This window comes from Peromyscus californicus, unplaced genomic scaffold (genome assembly GCF_007827085.1).
Source record: "Peromyscus californicus insignis strain IS unplaced genomic scaffold, ASM782708v3 Scaffold_4__1_contigs__length_199733344, whole genome shotgun sequence".
NCBI classification, from domain to species: Eukaryota; Metazoa; Chordata; class Mammalia; order Rodentia; family Cricetidae; genus Peromyscus; species Peromyscus californicus.
In genome coordinates this window covers 39,636,733-39,655,376 of record NW_026294562.1, presented here as the reverse complement: position 1 = coordinate 39,655,376, position 18,644 = coordinate 39,636,733, and the positions used below count along the sequence as shown (strand labels likewise).

The 18,644-nt window shown below is 40.2% G+C and overlaps 1 protein-coding gene across 29 annotated transcripts in view; it reads left to right on the top strand.

The window, feature by feature from the left end:
- Positions 1-18,644, top strand: part of Trpm3 (transient receptor potential cation channel subfamily M member 3) — an 859,806-nt gene that overhangs the window by 611,087 nt on the left and 230,075 nt on the right. For 15 of the 29 annotated variants that reach the window (XM_052762665.1, XM_052762658.1, XM_052762674.1 and 12 more), the window contains exon 6: positions 78-249. In XM_052762665.1, the coding sequence (XP_052618625.1) occupies positions 78-249 (172 nt within the window). Of the gene's footprint in view, positions 1-77; positions 250-17,827; positions 17,903-18,644 lie in introns of all 29 variants that reach the window. The other 14 variants (XM_052762651.1, XM_052762653.1, XM_052762659.1 and 11 more) reach the window with 1 other exon arrangement.

Below are 18,644 nucleotides of genomic sequence, written 5' to 3'. Positions count from 1 at the left end.
TCTTTCCATCTCTCTCATCCTCTGTCTCACATCTTGTGTTCTCCTCTCTGACTTTGGCTTCATTTTGCTGCCTGTAGGTAGTCCGGCCATACCAGACCATGTCCAACCCCATGAGCAAGCTCACCGTTCTCAATAGCATGCATTCCCACTTCATCCTGGCTGACAATGGGACCACGGGAAAATATGGAGCAGAGGTGAAACTTCGCAGACAACTGGAAAAGCACATTTCGCTCCAGAAGATAAACACAAGTAAGCAAGCCACTCTTTCCACTACCGTGCCTCCCAGAAAATATGCTGTTATTTAGCAGCCTGTGCATCGATGATAGGGAAATTCAAGGAAGTTGTAATGCACCAGCCACTGTTCTCCCTGAGCCAGTGTATTGAGTGAAGGAAGTTATCTAGGGGAGCATGAGTAGAAGCATGAGGACATTAACAGAATTAATGGGCTCAAGCTCAGCTTTTTACACATCCAAAAGTCAGTCCCATCTGGGATTTAGGAATGCATATAAGCTTTCTCTCAAACTTTTCCTACATCCTTTTCACAGTACCCCTGAGAAGAAAGGCACCCCAGAGAAATAGCTGCTATTTATTAAGCCATTTTTTAATGACTAAAAAAGGCAAAACAAATCAGGCTTTGATCTTTGCACAGAGGAGTCTCAAGGGGGTTGGATGGTTTTCTAAACTAAAACATCCTGGGCAGACATCTTGCTCAAACTCTACCACTGTTTCTATACTTATATGTGTATGCATTCACTGTCTCTAGCTACGCATGCACTTTGATGTATGTGGGTACTTGTGTATGGCACGTGCTATACATCTGATGGCTATAATCATTTGTCCTAGGGACTTGTGAGCTCTGTACTGTCATATGAACGTTTGGCTGTAAAAAGAATGGATGCTCCCCTGATCATCTGCTAAGGATCCTCTCAGAATAAAATTCTTTTTATTTTCACAAAGTGGCATGTGAGGCTTCAGTGACTGGAAAGTTCAGACTGTGTAATTGTCTATATCATGGAAACTTGGATTTAGTTGATTACAATTCCTAAGTTTGTCATTCCAAGAAACATTAGATTCTCTTTGGCTACTTTTCAAAAGCTCAGTGCCATTGTGTGATTCAACTGGCCCAGATCTCACCTGGATTCTCTGCCTTTGCCCCAGAAGGATTTTGCTTCATACAGCCACCATCCTTACAGAGCTGGGATGTCGGGCCCTGCTGGCCTCCATTTCCCTTCCTAGGCCCTCCTCTCTGCTGTCCTTCCTGCTGCTAACTTAGCCAAACTTCAGACTTTCATCCTATTCAGAGTGAAATCTCGAATAATAAATTTGTTTCATCTAAAATAAAAATTATGTTAGAAAACTCCTTTCTTAAATCTTTGCAGCTATAGCCCAAGGGGAGCCTTTAGGGGGAAGAGCACAGTAAAAACACCAAAAAAAAAAAAAACCCACCTTAACTGATTCAGAGGCTGGCAGAGACAAAGCACTGTCATCAGCCAGGTGGTAAGCGTTGCTGAAAATACTAGTACTTCCCTTCACCTCAGAATTTGAAAGAATGAATGGGGAGATGCTATATAATTAGTACTATTTTAAGTCATTTTAGGTTATAGTGGTACTTTTTTTTCTCTGCTATTGGGTTAGATATGAAAGTTTAATGAGAAATGAGCTAGAAACTGAAATACAGGAGAGCAAGGACACAAGAAATCATTCAAGGTCAGATTGAGTAGAGGACAATGCGAAACACTCTCTAGACCAGCAAAGCCCATCCCTGTACAGGCCCCAGTGGCTCCTGAACCAGCCATGCAATCATGTATAAAGCAGATGTGTGGTTAGATAAGGTAGATACCCAGCTGAGGGTATGCAATCTGGAGTTAGACCAGCCAGGGCTATTAGTTGAGCCTTAAGCTTGACAGCTGCCCAGGCGATAGGGTGGCTTTTGTCCATTCCAGAGAGGACATCTTTTGGTATATAATTTGTGTCCCTGGAAGAATGCCTTTTAAAGTGCTGAATGTACAACTTCCAGGAAAAGGAGGGACTGAGCAAGGAGCAGGCAGGGAGGATCCTGAACCATCACCTCATGCCAATGAGCAACAGAGCCCAGATTCCTGTGGGTGAAGGGTGACCATGGGGGATGGTTAGGGACGGAAGAGGAGAACAACAAGAGGCAGTCTTTAGAGGGATAACTTATCAGGGACTTTTCATATTTTATTTGTGGAAACTCTGGACTGCTGCTTTACAATCAAAGAAGGCAGCAGTTTGGGTTCATATTCATAAGTGGGAACCCACACCAAGGATGTGCATATAGAGGAGGAGCATGCACCCAATTGCTGAAGGACTTACCTCATTGATGGATTTTGAGGCATCATAGAAACCCACAGCCGCCCACTCTCCTAGTATGAGCAGTAGCAAGAAGTGGATTACAGAAGCCCAGTAGACCCCAAAAGTCACAGGAAGCTAAGAAGAGATATATCCGTGAGCTGCAGTAAATGTCATGAGTTAGAACCTACCATTCTGGCATTAAACTCATTGACATTTACCTGGCATTGTCCCTGGACCCCCTTGGTCTATAAAAACCTGAGATAAGAAGTCACTATGTGAGTGAGTGATTCCTAAGTTAGAAAGTAGACTTCACTTTTTACTGTGTTCAGACCCAAAGGGACAAGAAAATAGCAGGTTTCTCCGGTGTGAGAAGTGACCTAGGCCTCCTGAGAGGGTTCCATTCACTTAGCAGCATGTAAAATTGCCCATGACAACCACAGAAGCCCCAAGACCGGAACTGGGGAGGGGCACAAGGCAGACCTGGTCATAACACACATCAGCCTATGAATATCAGCATTTGTTACCACCCCGCTCCGTGTTTGAAACAACCATTCTATCTTCTTATCTGAGCATCCTTTTTGCTTTGTATCATAATTAGCAATTAGTGATTCATCCTCTTAATAATTAAGTTTTATTCTACAAGTTCAAAAAAATCCACTTATGTTTGCATTTCAAAATGAAAATTACAAAGAACTCAATTGCCTGAAAATTAGACATTCTGTGGCAGCAATCCCGCCCACCACTCCTATACCCATGGTGGTTCTAGGACTGGCAGGGCACACTCAACACTCTCCTACTGGAATACCAAGCCTCATCAATCAGAGAGAGGTTTCAAAGCAGTAACCTATCCACAAGCCTGTTTACCTACACAAATGGCATCAACTTCTGGAGAACACATTTGTTAAACATAAAGTATATCCTGTTCAGGAGACCCGTAAGCCTTTACTCATTAGCATGCCAATTATTAGTAACAAAAGCACTGAACGTCTTTACATTTAACATGCACTCTGACATCCATTATCCCATCCACATCCCTCTCTACCAGTCAGTAGAAAAGCATTGTCAGGGATTATTGAGGGCTCTGTTTATAAAAGTGAATTCTTTTAGACATGAGAAGTTGCCTGCTTTAGAATACTCAATCATCTGCAATTTTTTAAACCGCAAATTTAACCTATTAGGGACAATGCCAATTATTCTTTTAGTAAATAAATATCTACTGAACTCTTAGTAAACACCTACTGTTAAGATCTGGAAAAGCAGAAATAATTCATTGAGCTTAAGTCAAAGACAAAGAGGGTAAAAGGAAAATCATTAAATATGTGTTATCTGATAGTAATCAGTGCTACTGAAAAAAAAATAAGCTGAGGAAGGTGTCCGTGGGCATGCACATGTACAAGTATGGAGGGTCATTTATATTAGTCAGGTGTGGCCTGTAGAAGGAATGACATTGGAGCAGGGGCTTGAATGAAGAGAGGGACAGCTGTGGAAGGAGCATTCTGGGTAGCATGCAGAAACAGAACCTCATGGCCTCCCATGAAGACATGAAAAGCTTAGTGAAAGCTCACATTTAACTACACAGAATTTAGATCTAAGAACTTAAAAGATGATTATCACTATGCTTGAAGACAGCACTCCACTGGCACGTAGAGATTTGATTGGGGTGATGGACAAGATTAAAAGCCAGAGATGCATTTAGGAGGATCTCACAGTAATGTAGGACAGACACAGTGTTTTTTTGAGTACATGGAGGAAAGCCTGGTCAGATTCAGGATGTAAAACATAGATGGGCTGCTCTAGAAAGGAGTATCTAAGTGTCCTCATGGTATGATTCAGAATAAAGTTCCAAACATATGCAAACTTAGAGCATGTTTTGATGGAATAGGCATCACTCTGACTGTCAATAACACGTACTACATATTACCTGCATTTACCAACTCAAAGCCATTCTTGTTTCCTTAGTACACAGCTCACCTGTTGGATCCTCTGGACAATGGGGAAGGAAGTCCAGACAGCACACAATCCCAGCCAGAAATATCTCAATACCAAAATACTTCTATTTTACATTGGCCATTCATGGGCTAGAACTGAGTAGTAGCATAATGGTAAATAGTAATCTAGAAATACTTAAAAATCCACTTCCTTCATGAAAAAAAATAAAGATTAAGAATGAAAATATCAGGGCACCAAAATAGAGAGGGGAAGAACTCATTCTGGTCTGCTGTAGCACAGTGAGGCAATTCTTGGTTAACGCTTCTTACCACTTGTCTTGAAATGACTGGAAGAGGCATTTGAAAGCCCTACCACAGAAAAATGACTAATGTCAGAAGACATGGAAATCCTTATTACTCCACTTTGATTACTACATTGAATACCTGTGTTGGCTGACAGCCATGTACTCCACAAAGACAAATACTCTTAGTAAAACTACATTAGTTCCTTGTCCATTGCTTGAACTATTTGACCACAACTACATCCATAGATATGCTCAAGATACATTGCATACATGTATAAAATTTTCAAAGAATAAATAGTACTTAAAGTATATTATTTTGCTGTTAAAATTGTATCTTGAAAGTTGGGCAGCCCTTTCTTCTGATGCCAAATTCTACCCTCAGCTTACAAAAAAAAAAAAAAAAAAATGACATTGCAGTTCTCAGTAACAAAGGTTAGAAAATTCCCAGAAGCTGTAACTTTCTTTTAAGAGTCTGAAAGAAGGAATACTACTTTGGGGAGAACAGGACGTCTTTGCCGATTGCAAGTGTTATGAACGGCAATGGTGGGTAGATACGGGAGAGCAGATTATCATAGTCCTAGAACTTTAGGATTTTAGGCAATTTGCCTAAAGTGATGTTTGTGAATCTGTGAGCCCAGGATGATAGTTCACACAGTTGTGCTTAAATGGCTGAACACATAAAAGAACTGTACCATGCGGCAGTTCAAACCTTTGGTCCCCTTCTGGTCCTCTCAGTAGAACCACAGACCATGCTTACATAGCCTCACTGCCTTAGGTCCAGTCATGACTCTGAGCCTCTGCTCAGCAGCTTGTCAGAGCCAGGATGTTCATTAGAACATCTTTACTATCTCCAGCCTGGCTCTCCTAATCAAGCGTCTACCTTCCCCTTCAATTATAGAGAGGGTCCAAAGGGAGAAAAGAGGCCAAAAAATATATCCTGGCATGTATCATCAAGTATCTACTAACACTAATTATTAAGTGGTAATTGGTAGAATTTCTTGGTCTCTGCAGTAATAACCAGAAATCTCTAGTTTTCTCTGAATAGTTGAAAATCCAGTGTCACTAGAGCCTGAGTCTGCAGAATAGGAGAAGAGAAGGCTGAAGCTGAGTCCCTGTGTAGGAGAGATTGTGACTGTCAGTTAGGCTGACAAGTATTCTGCCTGTGTCAGGGCAAGAACTTGGGCTGCTGCAAATCGACCCAGAATATCTAAAACCTCAGATTTTCTTCTGATAATTTACCAAAAGGAGATTGTAAGAAAAAAATAACAAATTCAAGGTATCTTTGGGATCCATTCGATTAAAGGTGGTGGTGGCTCACCACTTTAGATTTCACCAAATGGCAATTTTACTTGGCTTGGACACATCATTATATTGCCCACATCAATCTAGGACATCTTTATGAAACTAGCATTCCCTGGCTTTTCCTCTCTGATTAAATGAGAACTCTCCATCAGGCTAAATCCAGTCTAAGGGATCCTCTCATGGCAGCCCACTGCAGGCACACATGCTTTGAGGTCTAGTTAATGGAGGTGTCACTGGGTGCATTGGGGTTTCCACACTGCCAGGCTTCTAGAAAGATAATTTGATGCTGTTCCCCCTGGAATAACATCTGACATTTAACTGTGGCCTTGACTGATGAGGCCACCCAAAGCACTTTTCTCCAAAGGAGCAGATTAAAATGAGTTTGACATTTATTTTTTAAAGTAAACAAGGAACAGAAATGATTATAAAATTTTTAAAATATGATCAAATGATATAGGAATTTAGAAACCTCTAGGGAAAATTTTTTTTATAAAGTTCTTGTTGTAATACACCTATTCATATATAACTTGGTACTTATTCACACAAACTACAAAAATAATGGTGATGAAAGGGGTGTGTCTCAGTAGGATGGAATGGTATCTGTAATACATCCCAGCTTTTTGTGGAGAGCATTTCTCCTTTCCATTGAGATGAGTCTTATAAACACACTGGTCCACAAGGTAAGGCAAAGCTTTGTAAAAAGTCAGTTGGTTAAAAGAGATTAGGGAAGTCCAGTTGGTTAAAATTAAAATTAAATTGGATTTGAAGTTTGCTATATGCCTATGAGGTACACACCAATTTAAAGCAATTTATGACAGTGAGGTTTTTATAATTAGAAGTAAACACTCATGACTGTGTCATTTATATCCTGATCCCTTTACTACCATACTTGGCGACCACTCTGAAAGATGGCCTTTGCATAATTTTCATCTATGGTGGTACAGACTCCCCTAATAGACACTTAAAATGAGAGAGGGAATCTGAAGTTGTCCCAATCTCTGGTATTTAATTAATGACATGGAAGAGGGGTAATAATACTAACATACTACAATATGTAAGACAACTTCCTATGAACTCCTGGTTCCCAGCCAATGGCATCCCTTAGGATGTTTGAATACATGTAAAAGAAACATGTATTGCTATTTGAAAACATGTAGAAGAAACATCACTTAGGAATAGTGCTGAGGTTAAAAATATTTAACAATCTTTAAGGACTTTGATACCCTTAAAGCACTAATGCAAGATGGATGTTTGTGGGAAATTCTCTGTAATATCTAACTTCATTAGTGCTGAGAATAAAGCTTATTCTCTCCTAGAGATGAACAATGACATCTCTGTATTAGAACCCTTGATGCATTTGGAGTCAGGGAATGAACCTGAGTTGACCACTGTGCCATCATGGCTGTATAAAAGCTGCTTTTTATTTGAAGAGACACACTGATTTGCCCAACAGGCAGAACCAGCCCATGATGCAAATCAAATCAGAGTTTCCAATTCAGCAGCACCCGCTCCTAGACCACTGCTTTGGATGTTTCAGGCCCAGTGATTCTGGTGCTCCAGGCTGGGAGCTCTCCTGTCGCAGCCTTTGACGTCCAGAGAAATCCCACAGTATACCGTTGTCAGCTAACATGAGGATGAGACAAAACCCAGAAAGGCAATTGCTTTACCTCTGAGGCCCTGGCAAGCTCACTCTTTGGATGACATTGCCCAGAGAACAGTCTAATAAATCAGGGTTCCACCAGAATAGATATATCAGATGTGAATATATAAAAATACTAATTTTTTAATCTATAAATTACTTAGAATTATTCTAGAAGTTAGAGGCAGGGAAGCAACGTAAATCTTGAACGAATGAGTAATTCATGAAGCGAGCACTGTGAGGCAATTTTTCTAAAAAATTTACATTGTATATCTAGCAACTAGCATATATATATTTCATATCCCTAGACTATAGTAGATCACATGTATATACATATATTCATATTTTCTATTATTAAACTATGGAGCCAATTCTCCCTGAAAGGTTGATATCAATCAAAGAACCTCTTGAATTCATCAATACACTTATCAACATCACTAACACTGATGGGCAGCAATGCTAAGCAGTAGTCACCACTTGGATATGAAGGACATTTAGTAACCTACCCAGCTACATTGCTGTAAGAAATGTGAAAACTCCAGATGTCTGAATTTTTTTCCTAATACTCTGAAGAATGACATTGGAATTTTGATGAAAACTTCATGAAATCTGTTGATGACTTTTTGCAATATAGCAGTATTTTCATTATGCTAATCGATTATGTTACAGATGTTACCATCATCTGCATCTTCTTAAGATTCTGTTTTTCAATGTCTGGAAGTCTTCACTATAGAGGTCTTTCACTGCTTGGTTAGGTTTATTCCTAGATATTTTTTTCTTTTTACTATTATGAATGAGATGGAACTCTGAGCTCACTATTGGTATATATGAGAGCTACTGTTTTGTTTGCATTGATTTTGCATCTTGCAGCATTATTGTTTATTAGTTCTAAGAGTTTTCTGGTAAGGTATGCAGACTCTTAAGTACAAAACTGTGTTGTCTACAAATGGGAATAGGTTGACTTCCTCCTCCCCTAGTGTTATCACTTTAAAGTCCCTCGGTCTTATTTCTCTAGCTGAGAGTTGAAGTACTGTACTGAATAAGGGAGGTTTGAATAGACATCCTTGTCTCATAACCAATTTTAAAAGCAAGTTCTTACCACTTTTTTCCCGTTTGGTATAATGTTGGCTATGTTTGTTGGATATAGCCTTTATTTTTTAAGTTATGTTAAATTTATTCCTAATATCTCCAGGACTTTTATCACGGAAGCTTGTTAGACTTTATCAAGTGCCTTTCTTCATGCAACAAGATGATTTATGGTTTCTGTCCTTAGTTTTATTTCTATTTTTTAATTATATAGTGGTCCACTATATGTGTTGATTTGTGTATGATGAGCCAATTCTGGATCTATGGAGTGAAGTCCACTTGATCATAATATATGATTTTCTTAAAAATGTTCTTGATTTGTGTTGGGAATTTCTGCATCTATTTCAATGGTAAGATTGGTCTGTAATTTTTTTGTTGTTTTTCTTTTGCCTTTATCTGGTTTTGATATCAAAATAAGTAGCTTCGTAGAAAGAATTTGGTAGTGTTCCTTCCCATCTCTTCTGTGGAACAATTGAGAAGTGTTGGTATTATATCTTCCTTAAAAAATAGATGAAATTCAGCAATGAATTCATCTAGTTTATACTACTCTTGGACATATGCCCCAGGGGATCCATATCCTATCACAGAGGTACTTGTACGCTCATGGTTCTTGCTGCCCTATTCCTAAAAGCAAGATCAGAAGCAGCCTAGATGCCTATCAACAGAGGAATAGACAATGACTATTTGGTTCATATGCATAGTGAAATTTTATTAATGTGCAAAGAAAAATGAAATTTGCAGAAAATAGATGGCTCTGAAAAGTATTGCCTCAAGTAAGGTGATGGAAGCTCAGAAAGAGACCACATGTTCTCACTCATGTTTTTATCCAAGTTTGTAATGTACACATGTAATATCTAAATGAAGAGCAGACCAAAAGAAATTAAAGGGTGCTAAGGAATGGGGACAGGGCAAAAAAGATACATGTGACATGGAGGAAAGAAAAATGCACTCAAACACACTTTGTTCCAGAAATACCATCATGCTACCTAATGCCTTTTGTGTTCTTTGCTTTCTGTTACTGTGATAAACTACTGACCAAAACCATCTTGGGGAGGGAAGAGTTTGTTTCATCTCACAGTTTACAGTCCACCATTGAGGAAAGACCAAGTAGGAACTCAAGGCAGAAACCATAGCAGAATGCTGTTCACCGGTTTGCGCCCTCTGATTTGCTCAACTGCTTTTCTTGTTCAGCCCAGGCCCATCTGCCTAGTGATGGTATGGGTGGTGCCCTCCAGAATCAACTAGCAATTAAGAAAATGCCCATAGATGTGCCCATAATCCAATATGGTTGAGGCAATTCCTCAGCTGAGGCTCCCTCTTCCCAGGTTGTAGCTAGAGTTTTCCTGGTCTTGCCTGGCCTATGGTCAGGACAAATCTCTCTTACCTGCCAGTCCCGCAGCTACTCAGACCCAACCAAGTAAACACACAGAGACTTTATATTACTTATAAACTGTATGGTCATGGCAGGCTTCTTGTTAACTGTTCTTATATCTTAAATTAACCCTCTCCTATTAATCTATAAGTTGCCACGTGGCTCGTGGCTTACCGGTATCTTAACATCTGCTTCTCATTGTGGCGGCTGGCAGCATCTCTCTGCCTCAGCCTTCCACTTCCCAGAATTCTCCTCACTCTTTGTCCCACCTATACTTCCTGCCTGGCTACTGGCCAATCAACACTTTATTTATTAACCAATCAGAGCAACACATTTAGAGCATACAGAACATCCCACAGCACCAGGGGACTCTAATTTGTCAACTTAAAACTAGCCAGAATAGCCAGGTGACAATGGCACACGCCTTTAATCCCAGCACTCAGGAGGCAGAGCCAAGAGGATCTCTGTAAGTTCGAGGCCAGCCTGGTCTACAGAGTGAGATGCAGGACAGGCACCAAAACTACACAGAGAAACCCTGTCTCGAAAAAACCAAAACTAGCCAGAATGTGTGCTAATTTTAAATTTTTAGTTAATTTTTTATGGCAAAAAAAAAAAGTTGTATATGTGTGTTTTAGCAATTGGCACTATGATTGAAATAAAGATGGCCTATAGCACCCTATAGCACAAACCTCCCAGATCACTTTTTTCTGATAAATGCTGTTATAACTCACAACCATTGGTCTTAGTTAGGACCTAGGCCCTGCTCCTGTGACAATGACCTGAAGCAAAGAGGCATACATGGGATCAAAGATGACTATTCCTACTTACATGTCATTCTGAACACAAATCCACATGTAATGACAGGATCATGGTGTCAGGACTCAAAATCCTTCTTTGGTTTGCTCTACATCACCATTCACGTGGTTCCCATCAACACATGTACATTCTAGCCAAAATGAATCTGAAAAAATGAACAACTCAGGGTTGTAAACAAATCCCTCCTCCACCCCCCTACCCCCCCCCGACACACACATCCCACAAAACACACACACACACACACACACACACACACACACACACACACACACACACACCTTAGAGGCTCAACAAGAAAGTGATACCATTTTGGTTTATATTTTATATTCATCTTGTGTCACCCACTAATTATAGATACAGACTTAATTCAGGAGATAGGCAGAAAACTAAAATGTTATCACTAGGAAGGACAGGAAAACTGTTGGGAGACAGTTGGACCTTTAAAATCAAACATTCCAAGTAGCTACTGGCTATTGGCTGGGATTGGCCTATGAAAAGAGCATGTCTGTCATTCATAAATACCATGCCTGTCTTACCCAGGATGCTCACTGGGGAAGTTACCCTAAATAGTGCCTATAGCATAGGAGTCAGGCTTGCTCTTTCCTGCCTCACCTTTAAGCTTCTTAGTATCATATGGTAGAAATCATATTGAGACTAAGCCATCCTATGACAACTAGACTACACCTCAACCCTGATTTAACCTTGTAAGCTAACTAATCCAAGAGAAGATCCTCTTAGTTTCAGAATAATCATCTATACTGTGCAATGCATAAATGTGTGGTTACACATTAAGTAGCATTTTAAATAACAAAATAGTAAAAATATGAAGGCATATGCTGTGCTTCTATAACATCTTATTCCTAATGGGGACGACTCAAAGATGAATCCCAGAAAGCAATTCTCATGTAACCTACACATGGCTATTGTCCTGGCAATAGGCAGGAGAAGACCAGAAATGCCTTGGCCCTCTGTGAGAAGGAAAAGAGAATTATATTAGGGAAGGAGAGAAGCCCATTCTTTGACTCAGTGGAGGGAATCTTTGAGGAAACTGAAGAGAAGATGAGGAGGTGTGCTAACACCTCATGTCGGTTACCCAGGCTTGCTTTCTTACACTTGAATAATTCTGAAGTGATAACTAGTCATTGTACAAGATAAAGCCACTGGGAGATGGAGTGCTGATGAAGCCATCAGAGGACTAATAATCATATAGATGGGTATGTCTGCTAATGACAATTACAAAAAAAATCTATGGCTATAATTAATCTTCATAACTAGTTCACTGGGTTCTTTGTTTTAGAGATCATATACATGTCATTATCAATTCAACCCTAATTTTTCCTTTGATTTTTAACTTGCATTTTCAGCCAAACTTAAGTGTTAGATCTATATGTAGATGCAGTTTCTGTTCGAGCTTAGTGAGTGAACAAATCCAGGGTGTGTGTATCACCTTATACATTTAATGAAGCCACAGCAAGAACTTTAAAAATAAGCTTTCTCTTTTCTCTCTTATACTCCATTGTTTACAACAATGTCTTTGTTCCACTTCTGGCTGTGTATCCTTTCCCACTATCATTTTATAAAAATAGCTTGAGTATTCCTTATCTAAAATGCCTGTGTTACAGATTTCAGAAAACTGGGGTTATCAAATTTTCAGATTAGGGATGTTTGACCAATACCAAAAATTGTAAGTATTGTGACTTTCACATTCACAGGTTTCTACAGAAAACAAATGCTTAGAAATCCCATTAGAAAAAAAATGCTTTCAAAAGACAGCCAAATAAAGGATATATTCACAACTATGACAAAGAGCCAATTTCCATAGTATGCAAAGTATTTATAAATCAAAAGGAAAAATGTGTAAAATCCTATTGAAAATTGAACAAAATATATCCATAGGAAGGTCGTGGGGAAGAAAATAAAGATTTAACCATCATTCAACAAATGAAAAAGTTTTATCGATCAAATTGGCAAAATCAAAAGTCAAGATAATCTAATGTCAATAAATACCACATAAATAAGAAAGGATAACATCTTCGTTATGTGTGTAAATGTGATTTAGCAGATACTCTGCCATTTCTTTTAAGTGTACAAATCCTTTGAGTCTACAATTTCACTACTAGGAATTTATTCTGTATATATTTGCTATAATATTGTTGACAGTAACAGAAATAACCTAACCATTACTCAATAGTTCAAAAAATTATAGAGACACGTAGTGAAATCCTAAAATTATTATAAATAATGAAATAGTTCTATTTGGGCTTGTATAGGAAGCTACCTAGAGGTATCTTTTAAGATATCTAAAGTTATCTTTTAAGTCAAAAGTCTATTCTATAACACAATTGTTTGCTTACTATAATCACATTTTGACATTTTATACTCATATGCTTATACAATAGGCCTAAATATTCTAGGATAATTAGGGTTCTAGAAAAATAGTACTTCACAATGAACCAGATAGGAGACAAAAGATAGGAAGTGATACCTATACTTTTTACTTTTAAGACTTTTTGATGTTTGTCTAAGTCAGGGGTTTTAGTACTATGATGAAAAACCATGACCAAAGCAACTTGGAGAAGAAAGTATTTATTTGTCTTAAGTTTCTATATCACTTGAAGGAAGTCAGGTCAGGAACTCAAACAGGGCAGAAACCTGGAGGCAGGAGCTGATGTAGAGGCCATGGAAGGGTGCTGCTTACTGGCTTGCTCCTCATAGTTTGCCTGCTGCTTGCTTGCTTGCTTTTTCTTTCTTCCTTCCTTCCTTTTTTTTTTTTTTTTTTTTTGGTTTTTTTTTTTTTTTTTTTTTTTTTTTGGTTTTTCGAGACAGGGTTTCTCTGTGTAGCTTTGCGCCTTTCCTGGAACTCGCTTTGGAAACCAGGCTGGCCTCGAACTCACAGAGATCCGCCTGGCTCTGCCTCCCGAGTTCTGGGATTAAAGGCGTGCACCACTACTGCCCAGCTCAGCCTTCTTTCTTATAGAACCCATAATCACCAGCCCAGGGATGGCAGCAGCCACAATGGGTTGGGCTAACCCCCATCAATTATTAATTAAGAAAATGCCCTCCAGCTGGATTTCATGGCGGCCTTTTCTCGGTTGAGCTTTCCTCCTTTCAGACGACTCTAACTTGTGTCAAGTGGGCATCAGACTAGCCAGCCTGATGTTGAATTCTACAGTAAACAGAGACAAGTTTTGCCAAAGAGGATATGAATAAGCCTTTAGAAGTAGTCCCCCTATCCCTGTAACACAGGACTTTGATAATTTCTTTTCCTGCACACACACACACACACACACACACACACACACACACACACACACACACACACATATATATATATCACCATGCTTTAAAATAGGTGTTATGTATGAGGTGTGCAAAGAAGAATTATAAGACACATTTATCATAAAACCATCTCACATAGTTCCCTATCTCCTCCCTATGATGCATTGCCATAACCTACTCATTTGGCAAAATTCCTAACTACAGCACACCACCGTCTACTGTAGTTCTCATGTTGTGTGTCTTTTTTAAATTGTTCTTTCAATTGTTGTAGCCTTTAGCTCTCCTCTCCTGGTTCTCCTACCCCAGCTCTAGGGTGACCCCCATCAGACCTGACCAGGAAATGTGAACCTGCATCACTGCATTCAAAATACCTCTTCCCTGATCCATGCAGTCTTGGCTTTGCCTTAGGAGTAAAGAATCAGCAAACGATCCACTCAGGACACTTAAGGGAAAAGAGTCTGGTGACAGACACACGAACAATAGTTTTAAGTCACATATGAAGGTTTTATAAAAATGATGGGGCCAGTGTAACAAATTTCATGCTTGTGTTTAGTAATAACTAAAATCAGAGCCCAAGTCATATTCCCGCTTTGGAGTTGGCAGATGACAACATGGCCTAAACACGTTCCCAGTACTAAACTATAAATAGATGTCCTGTTACAGAGGGGAGACTGGAAACACTCTACATCTGTGTCCCTACCAAGAGGAAAATACGGCAGCCCAACAACTAGTCATTTCTCTGTCATCACACTCCTGGGCACCCCCAAAGTCCAGCTCCCTCTCTCCCATTAAGTTGCAGCCCGTTTGGCAGATGTTTCATGTTCAATATTGTCCATATGCTCACCGTAGCAGAGTGTCTCCAATACACTCTTTACCTCAGTATGATTTTAAGACATTTCCTATGCAGGCAAAATGTACACTGAATTTCTTCACTTTTTTAAAACGTGGCAAAACCTACTGTCATTTTAAACCAAACAGTGATTGCGCCGTTCCATTTTCCCATGACAATGCTTCTTTGGGGCTTTTTTCTTCACAAATTTGCCTGAGTGCCCACACTACATAAAGCACTGTAGGGGCTGCAAGGTACAGAAGGCATAGCTTTGTGCTTGAAGAACTTAGTGTTTCAAAGAAGTCAACAAAACCTTGTGTTCCCCGAGTGCTACTCTAAAGCATTTACAAGGACTAGCTGACTTAATCCCGACAACAGTCATTTTTCATCGGTTCCTTAGTAAGCCAATGGAAGTGCAGGGGCCAGGGACTGGACCACAGATCAGAGCGTTACTGAGTGGCAGACCCAGGAAGTCTGTGTCTGAGCCCACACCTGTACCAACCTGCTCCTAAGGGCTGGCTGTGTGTGCAGAGGCGGTGCTATAGAACAGCAAGAGCTCCATGCCCTTTGTGATACAAAATGCAGTGGCCATTCAGACAAAACCATTTCTGGATAGAATATTCATGGGAATGCCTGTCAAGCAAGATTTGACAGGCACAATGGGGGCAGCACGCTTACATGGCACGCAGGCAAACACTTCCAATGGGCAGAAATTTAGTGCAGTACCTAGAGTTGAAACCTGTTTCCTTCCTCCTAAGTCTTATCCTCTAACGGCACAGGGAAATTTTCTGCGGCACGCATGGAGAGCATGTGAATTCAAGTTAGTTTTTTAAAACATAAAAGTCGTTAAACTCATAAGGAGAGGCATGTATGCCTCACTCCTTTTACTAACACAGAGTCTTAGGGAGAAACTAAAGGAGACTACAGAATGAGAACATAAAGAGTACAGAGTGTGTGTGTGTGTGTGTGTGTGTGTGTGTGTGTGCGCGCGCGCGCGCGCGCGCGCTGCGCGCGCGCACTCACATGCCGCACAGACACATAGACAATCTGTAGGCCTCATCTAGTTAACTGCTTTCATTCTCTCTATAGAAAAGCCACTTAGAGAAAACCAAAGGTTCTACCTGAATTCACAGTGAATTGACTTGACGGAGCTTCTACCTGAACCCAAACTACACACAGCTTGTCGTTCCCTGCTCAAGCATGTCACTATCTTAGTTTGAGGGATGGTTCTCTGTTTGGTACAATGCCCTAGGAATTCAGAGGAAAAACAACTCTATGCACCTCAGCAACATATACCAACACGGCTCTTGTGGAATCGATGCTGTCTCAGTACAAAATCTTTATTCCTTTATCCCCCCATCTTCTCACTCATCATCTCTCTGCTGTGTCCTGGGGGTCATTAAGGAAATAGCAAGACAACCAGGGATGCAATCAATGCATCCCTTTGCCTTGACATTCCTACCACTCTTTGCCCTACCCTTTAGCACAGCATCCTTTGAGATTTTTCTTCATGAGGCATTCATATATCTAGGGAAAGAATAAACTGAAAATACCAGCACATGATTCACTCCAGGAACAATGTAACAAAGCCAGATTTATTTAATTTTAATATACATTTATGTATTGCTCAATTCCAGCCACAATACTTACACTAAATACCTGGGGTGGGGTGGGGGTGTATGGTTGCCATCTATTAGAAGCTTTGCTTATAGTATTAACAAGTGTTTTGATGGCCACACACAATTGTAAGCTAAATTTGTATCCTCAGAAGCACACTAATTATGGATACTCTGGGAAATGTAACATTGTTAATTTTGGATTGTTACCTTATAAACAGTAGAGAATCTAAAGGAAGCAACCCACGTCCTGAGTTTCAAGGGATACTGCTTTGTGGTTTTCTCAATGTGTTCACTGTTCTAACAACGCAGTTTTATCAGAGGTGGACATAAGGAATGGCTCAGTGATGACCCATGAAAAGAGGCACAGTGCCTCTGACCAACCATCCATCCCTGCCTTGCCCATGGTCCCAGCAACTGCCACAAACTGGGGCTTCTCTAGAAGTCTAGCTCAATCCTAAGGAACTGGGGTCTGGAATTCCCTTATATGCTGCTCTAGGGTAAGGGCATCAGGAAGACAAATACAGACTTGCTACCTTAGGCCTATATTTGATAGCAGATGCTGTTTGAGCCACCTAGCCAAATGCTGGCTAACTTAGCCAGTGAGCAACTCGCCAGACAGGATCTTAACCATTGAGTGCCTTTCTCAGGTGGGAGGCAGAAAAGCCAGCTTGGTAGGAAACCTGACATACTGAAATGACTGTGATACCTTTTAAAGGCAGAGAGAGAGGGCACTGGGGAGGCAGACATTCCCCTGGCTAGCCAATGAGAGAGTGAGAAAAAGCAGAATGAGAATCCTCAGTAAGTAACATTGTTCATGCTTAGTAACAAATCAATTAGATTAGCATGTGACCAGCTAATGTAGATAATTGTTTGACAATGGAAGGTTTCTTTTTTAAAAAAAATCACAGAAATGTTTCTAAAAGGAAGAAACAAGACAGAGGCATGAATCTGCTTCTTGTCCTGTCCTAGAAGACACAGAACTGAAAGAGTGTAATTATCAGTTTACCTGATACACCAGCAACCAACACTTTCGGGTTTTACCAACGCTAAGCCCTGGAATAAACATGTAATATGAATGTATCTTAATCCCTTCACCTCCCATACCTATCCTGGACTAGAACAGGACAAAATAGGCTTCCTTCAGCAGAAGGCATGTTGGTCTTATGAATCTGCTTGTGTTTGGTTTTAAGAAGTCTGTCTGATACTTCACACAACTCTGCATGTGTGGCGTGGCTTACATGCACACAGACTTACACAAATCGGGTGGTCCATCTGCTTTAATGAAATGTGTATCCAACCATTGGGTTGTAGAAATTTCAAAGCTTTTGTTTTTTGACAGGATGCCTGCCGTTTTTCTCTCTTGACTCCCGCTTGTTTTACTCATTTTGGGGTACTTGCCAATTAGACCCAATTGGTAAGTATAATTAACAAGAACCTTGAATTTCCTCTTAAACCCCAGCCAAGAAAATTAACCATAGAAACTATCATTTCTTTTAAAAATTCCTAACCATGTCACTCTCCTGACTGCTGCTCATCTCTTCTAAGACATCCATCCCCACCAGAGCTTAGTGATCCCTTTTTACTTGTCATCCTAAAGAAGCCACCTAGAACAGCTTAGCAGCATTCTAAGATATGACTAAAAGGAAGGAAGCATTTACTCAAGTCTCAGACACGATGCAAGACATTGCCATATATACTGTCTCTTTTAATACTTGACAAATCCATCCAAGGTAGAAATCACGTGGCTCTTTATAGTTACAAAATGATATCTCAGACAGATTATACCTTTAATCTTATATCCAACTACTTGGGCACCCAGGTATATACCTAGGCTGCTGTGATTCTCAAATTTTTATGGCCCCTTCTATCCACATGCAAAGCATTAGCTCACTTAAGAGGCGGCTCCGTAAAAGTTAGCTACCTTTGAAAGCTTGAGAGCATTGTTTCATTCCGCACCTAGTTGAGGACTCACTCTGTTCAGTACTCGTTGGTTAATCATTGCTTTGAATGAGAGTCATCCATGAGGACTCAGATGGGGAGAGAATGCTGGTCAGTGGCTCAGATGCTGGAGAAACAGCACGAGCAGGCAAAGAGAGGGTGACCAAGGAAGGGCAAACGGAGGCAAGCGGAGCAGCTCCTGACCGTGTGCATGGCTA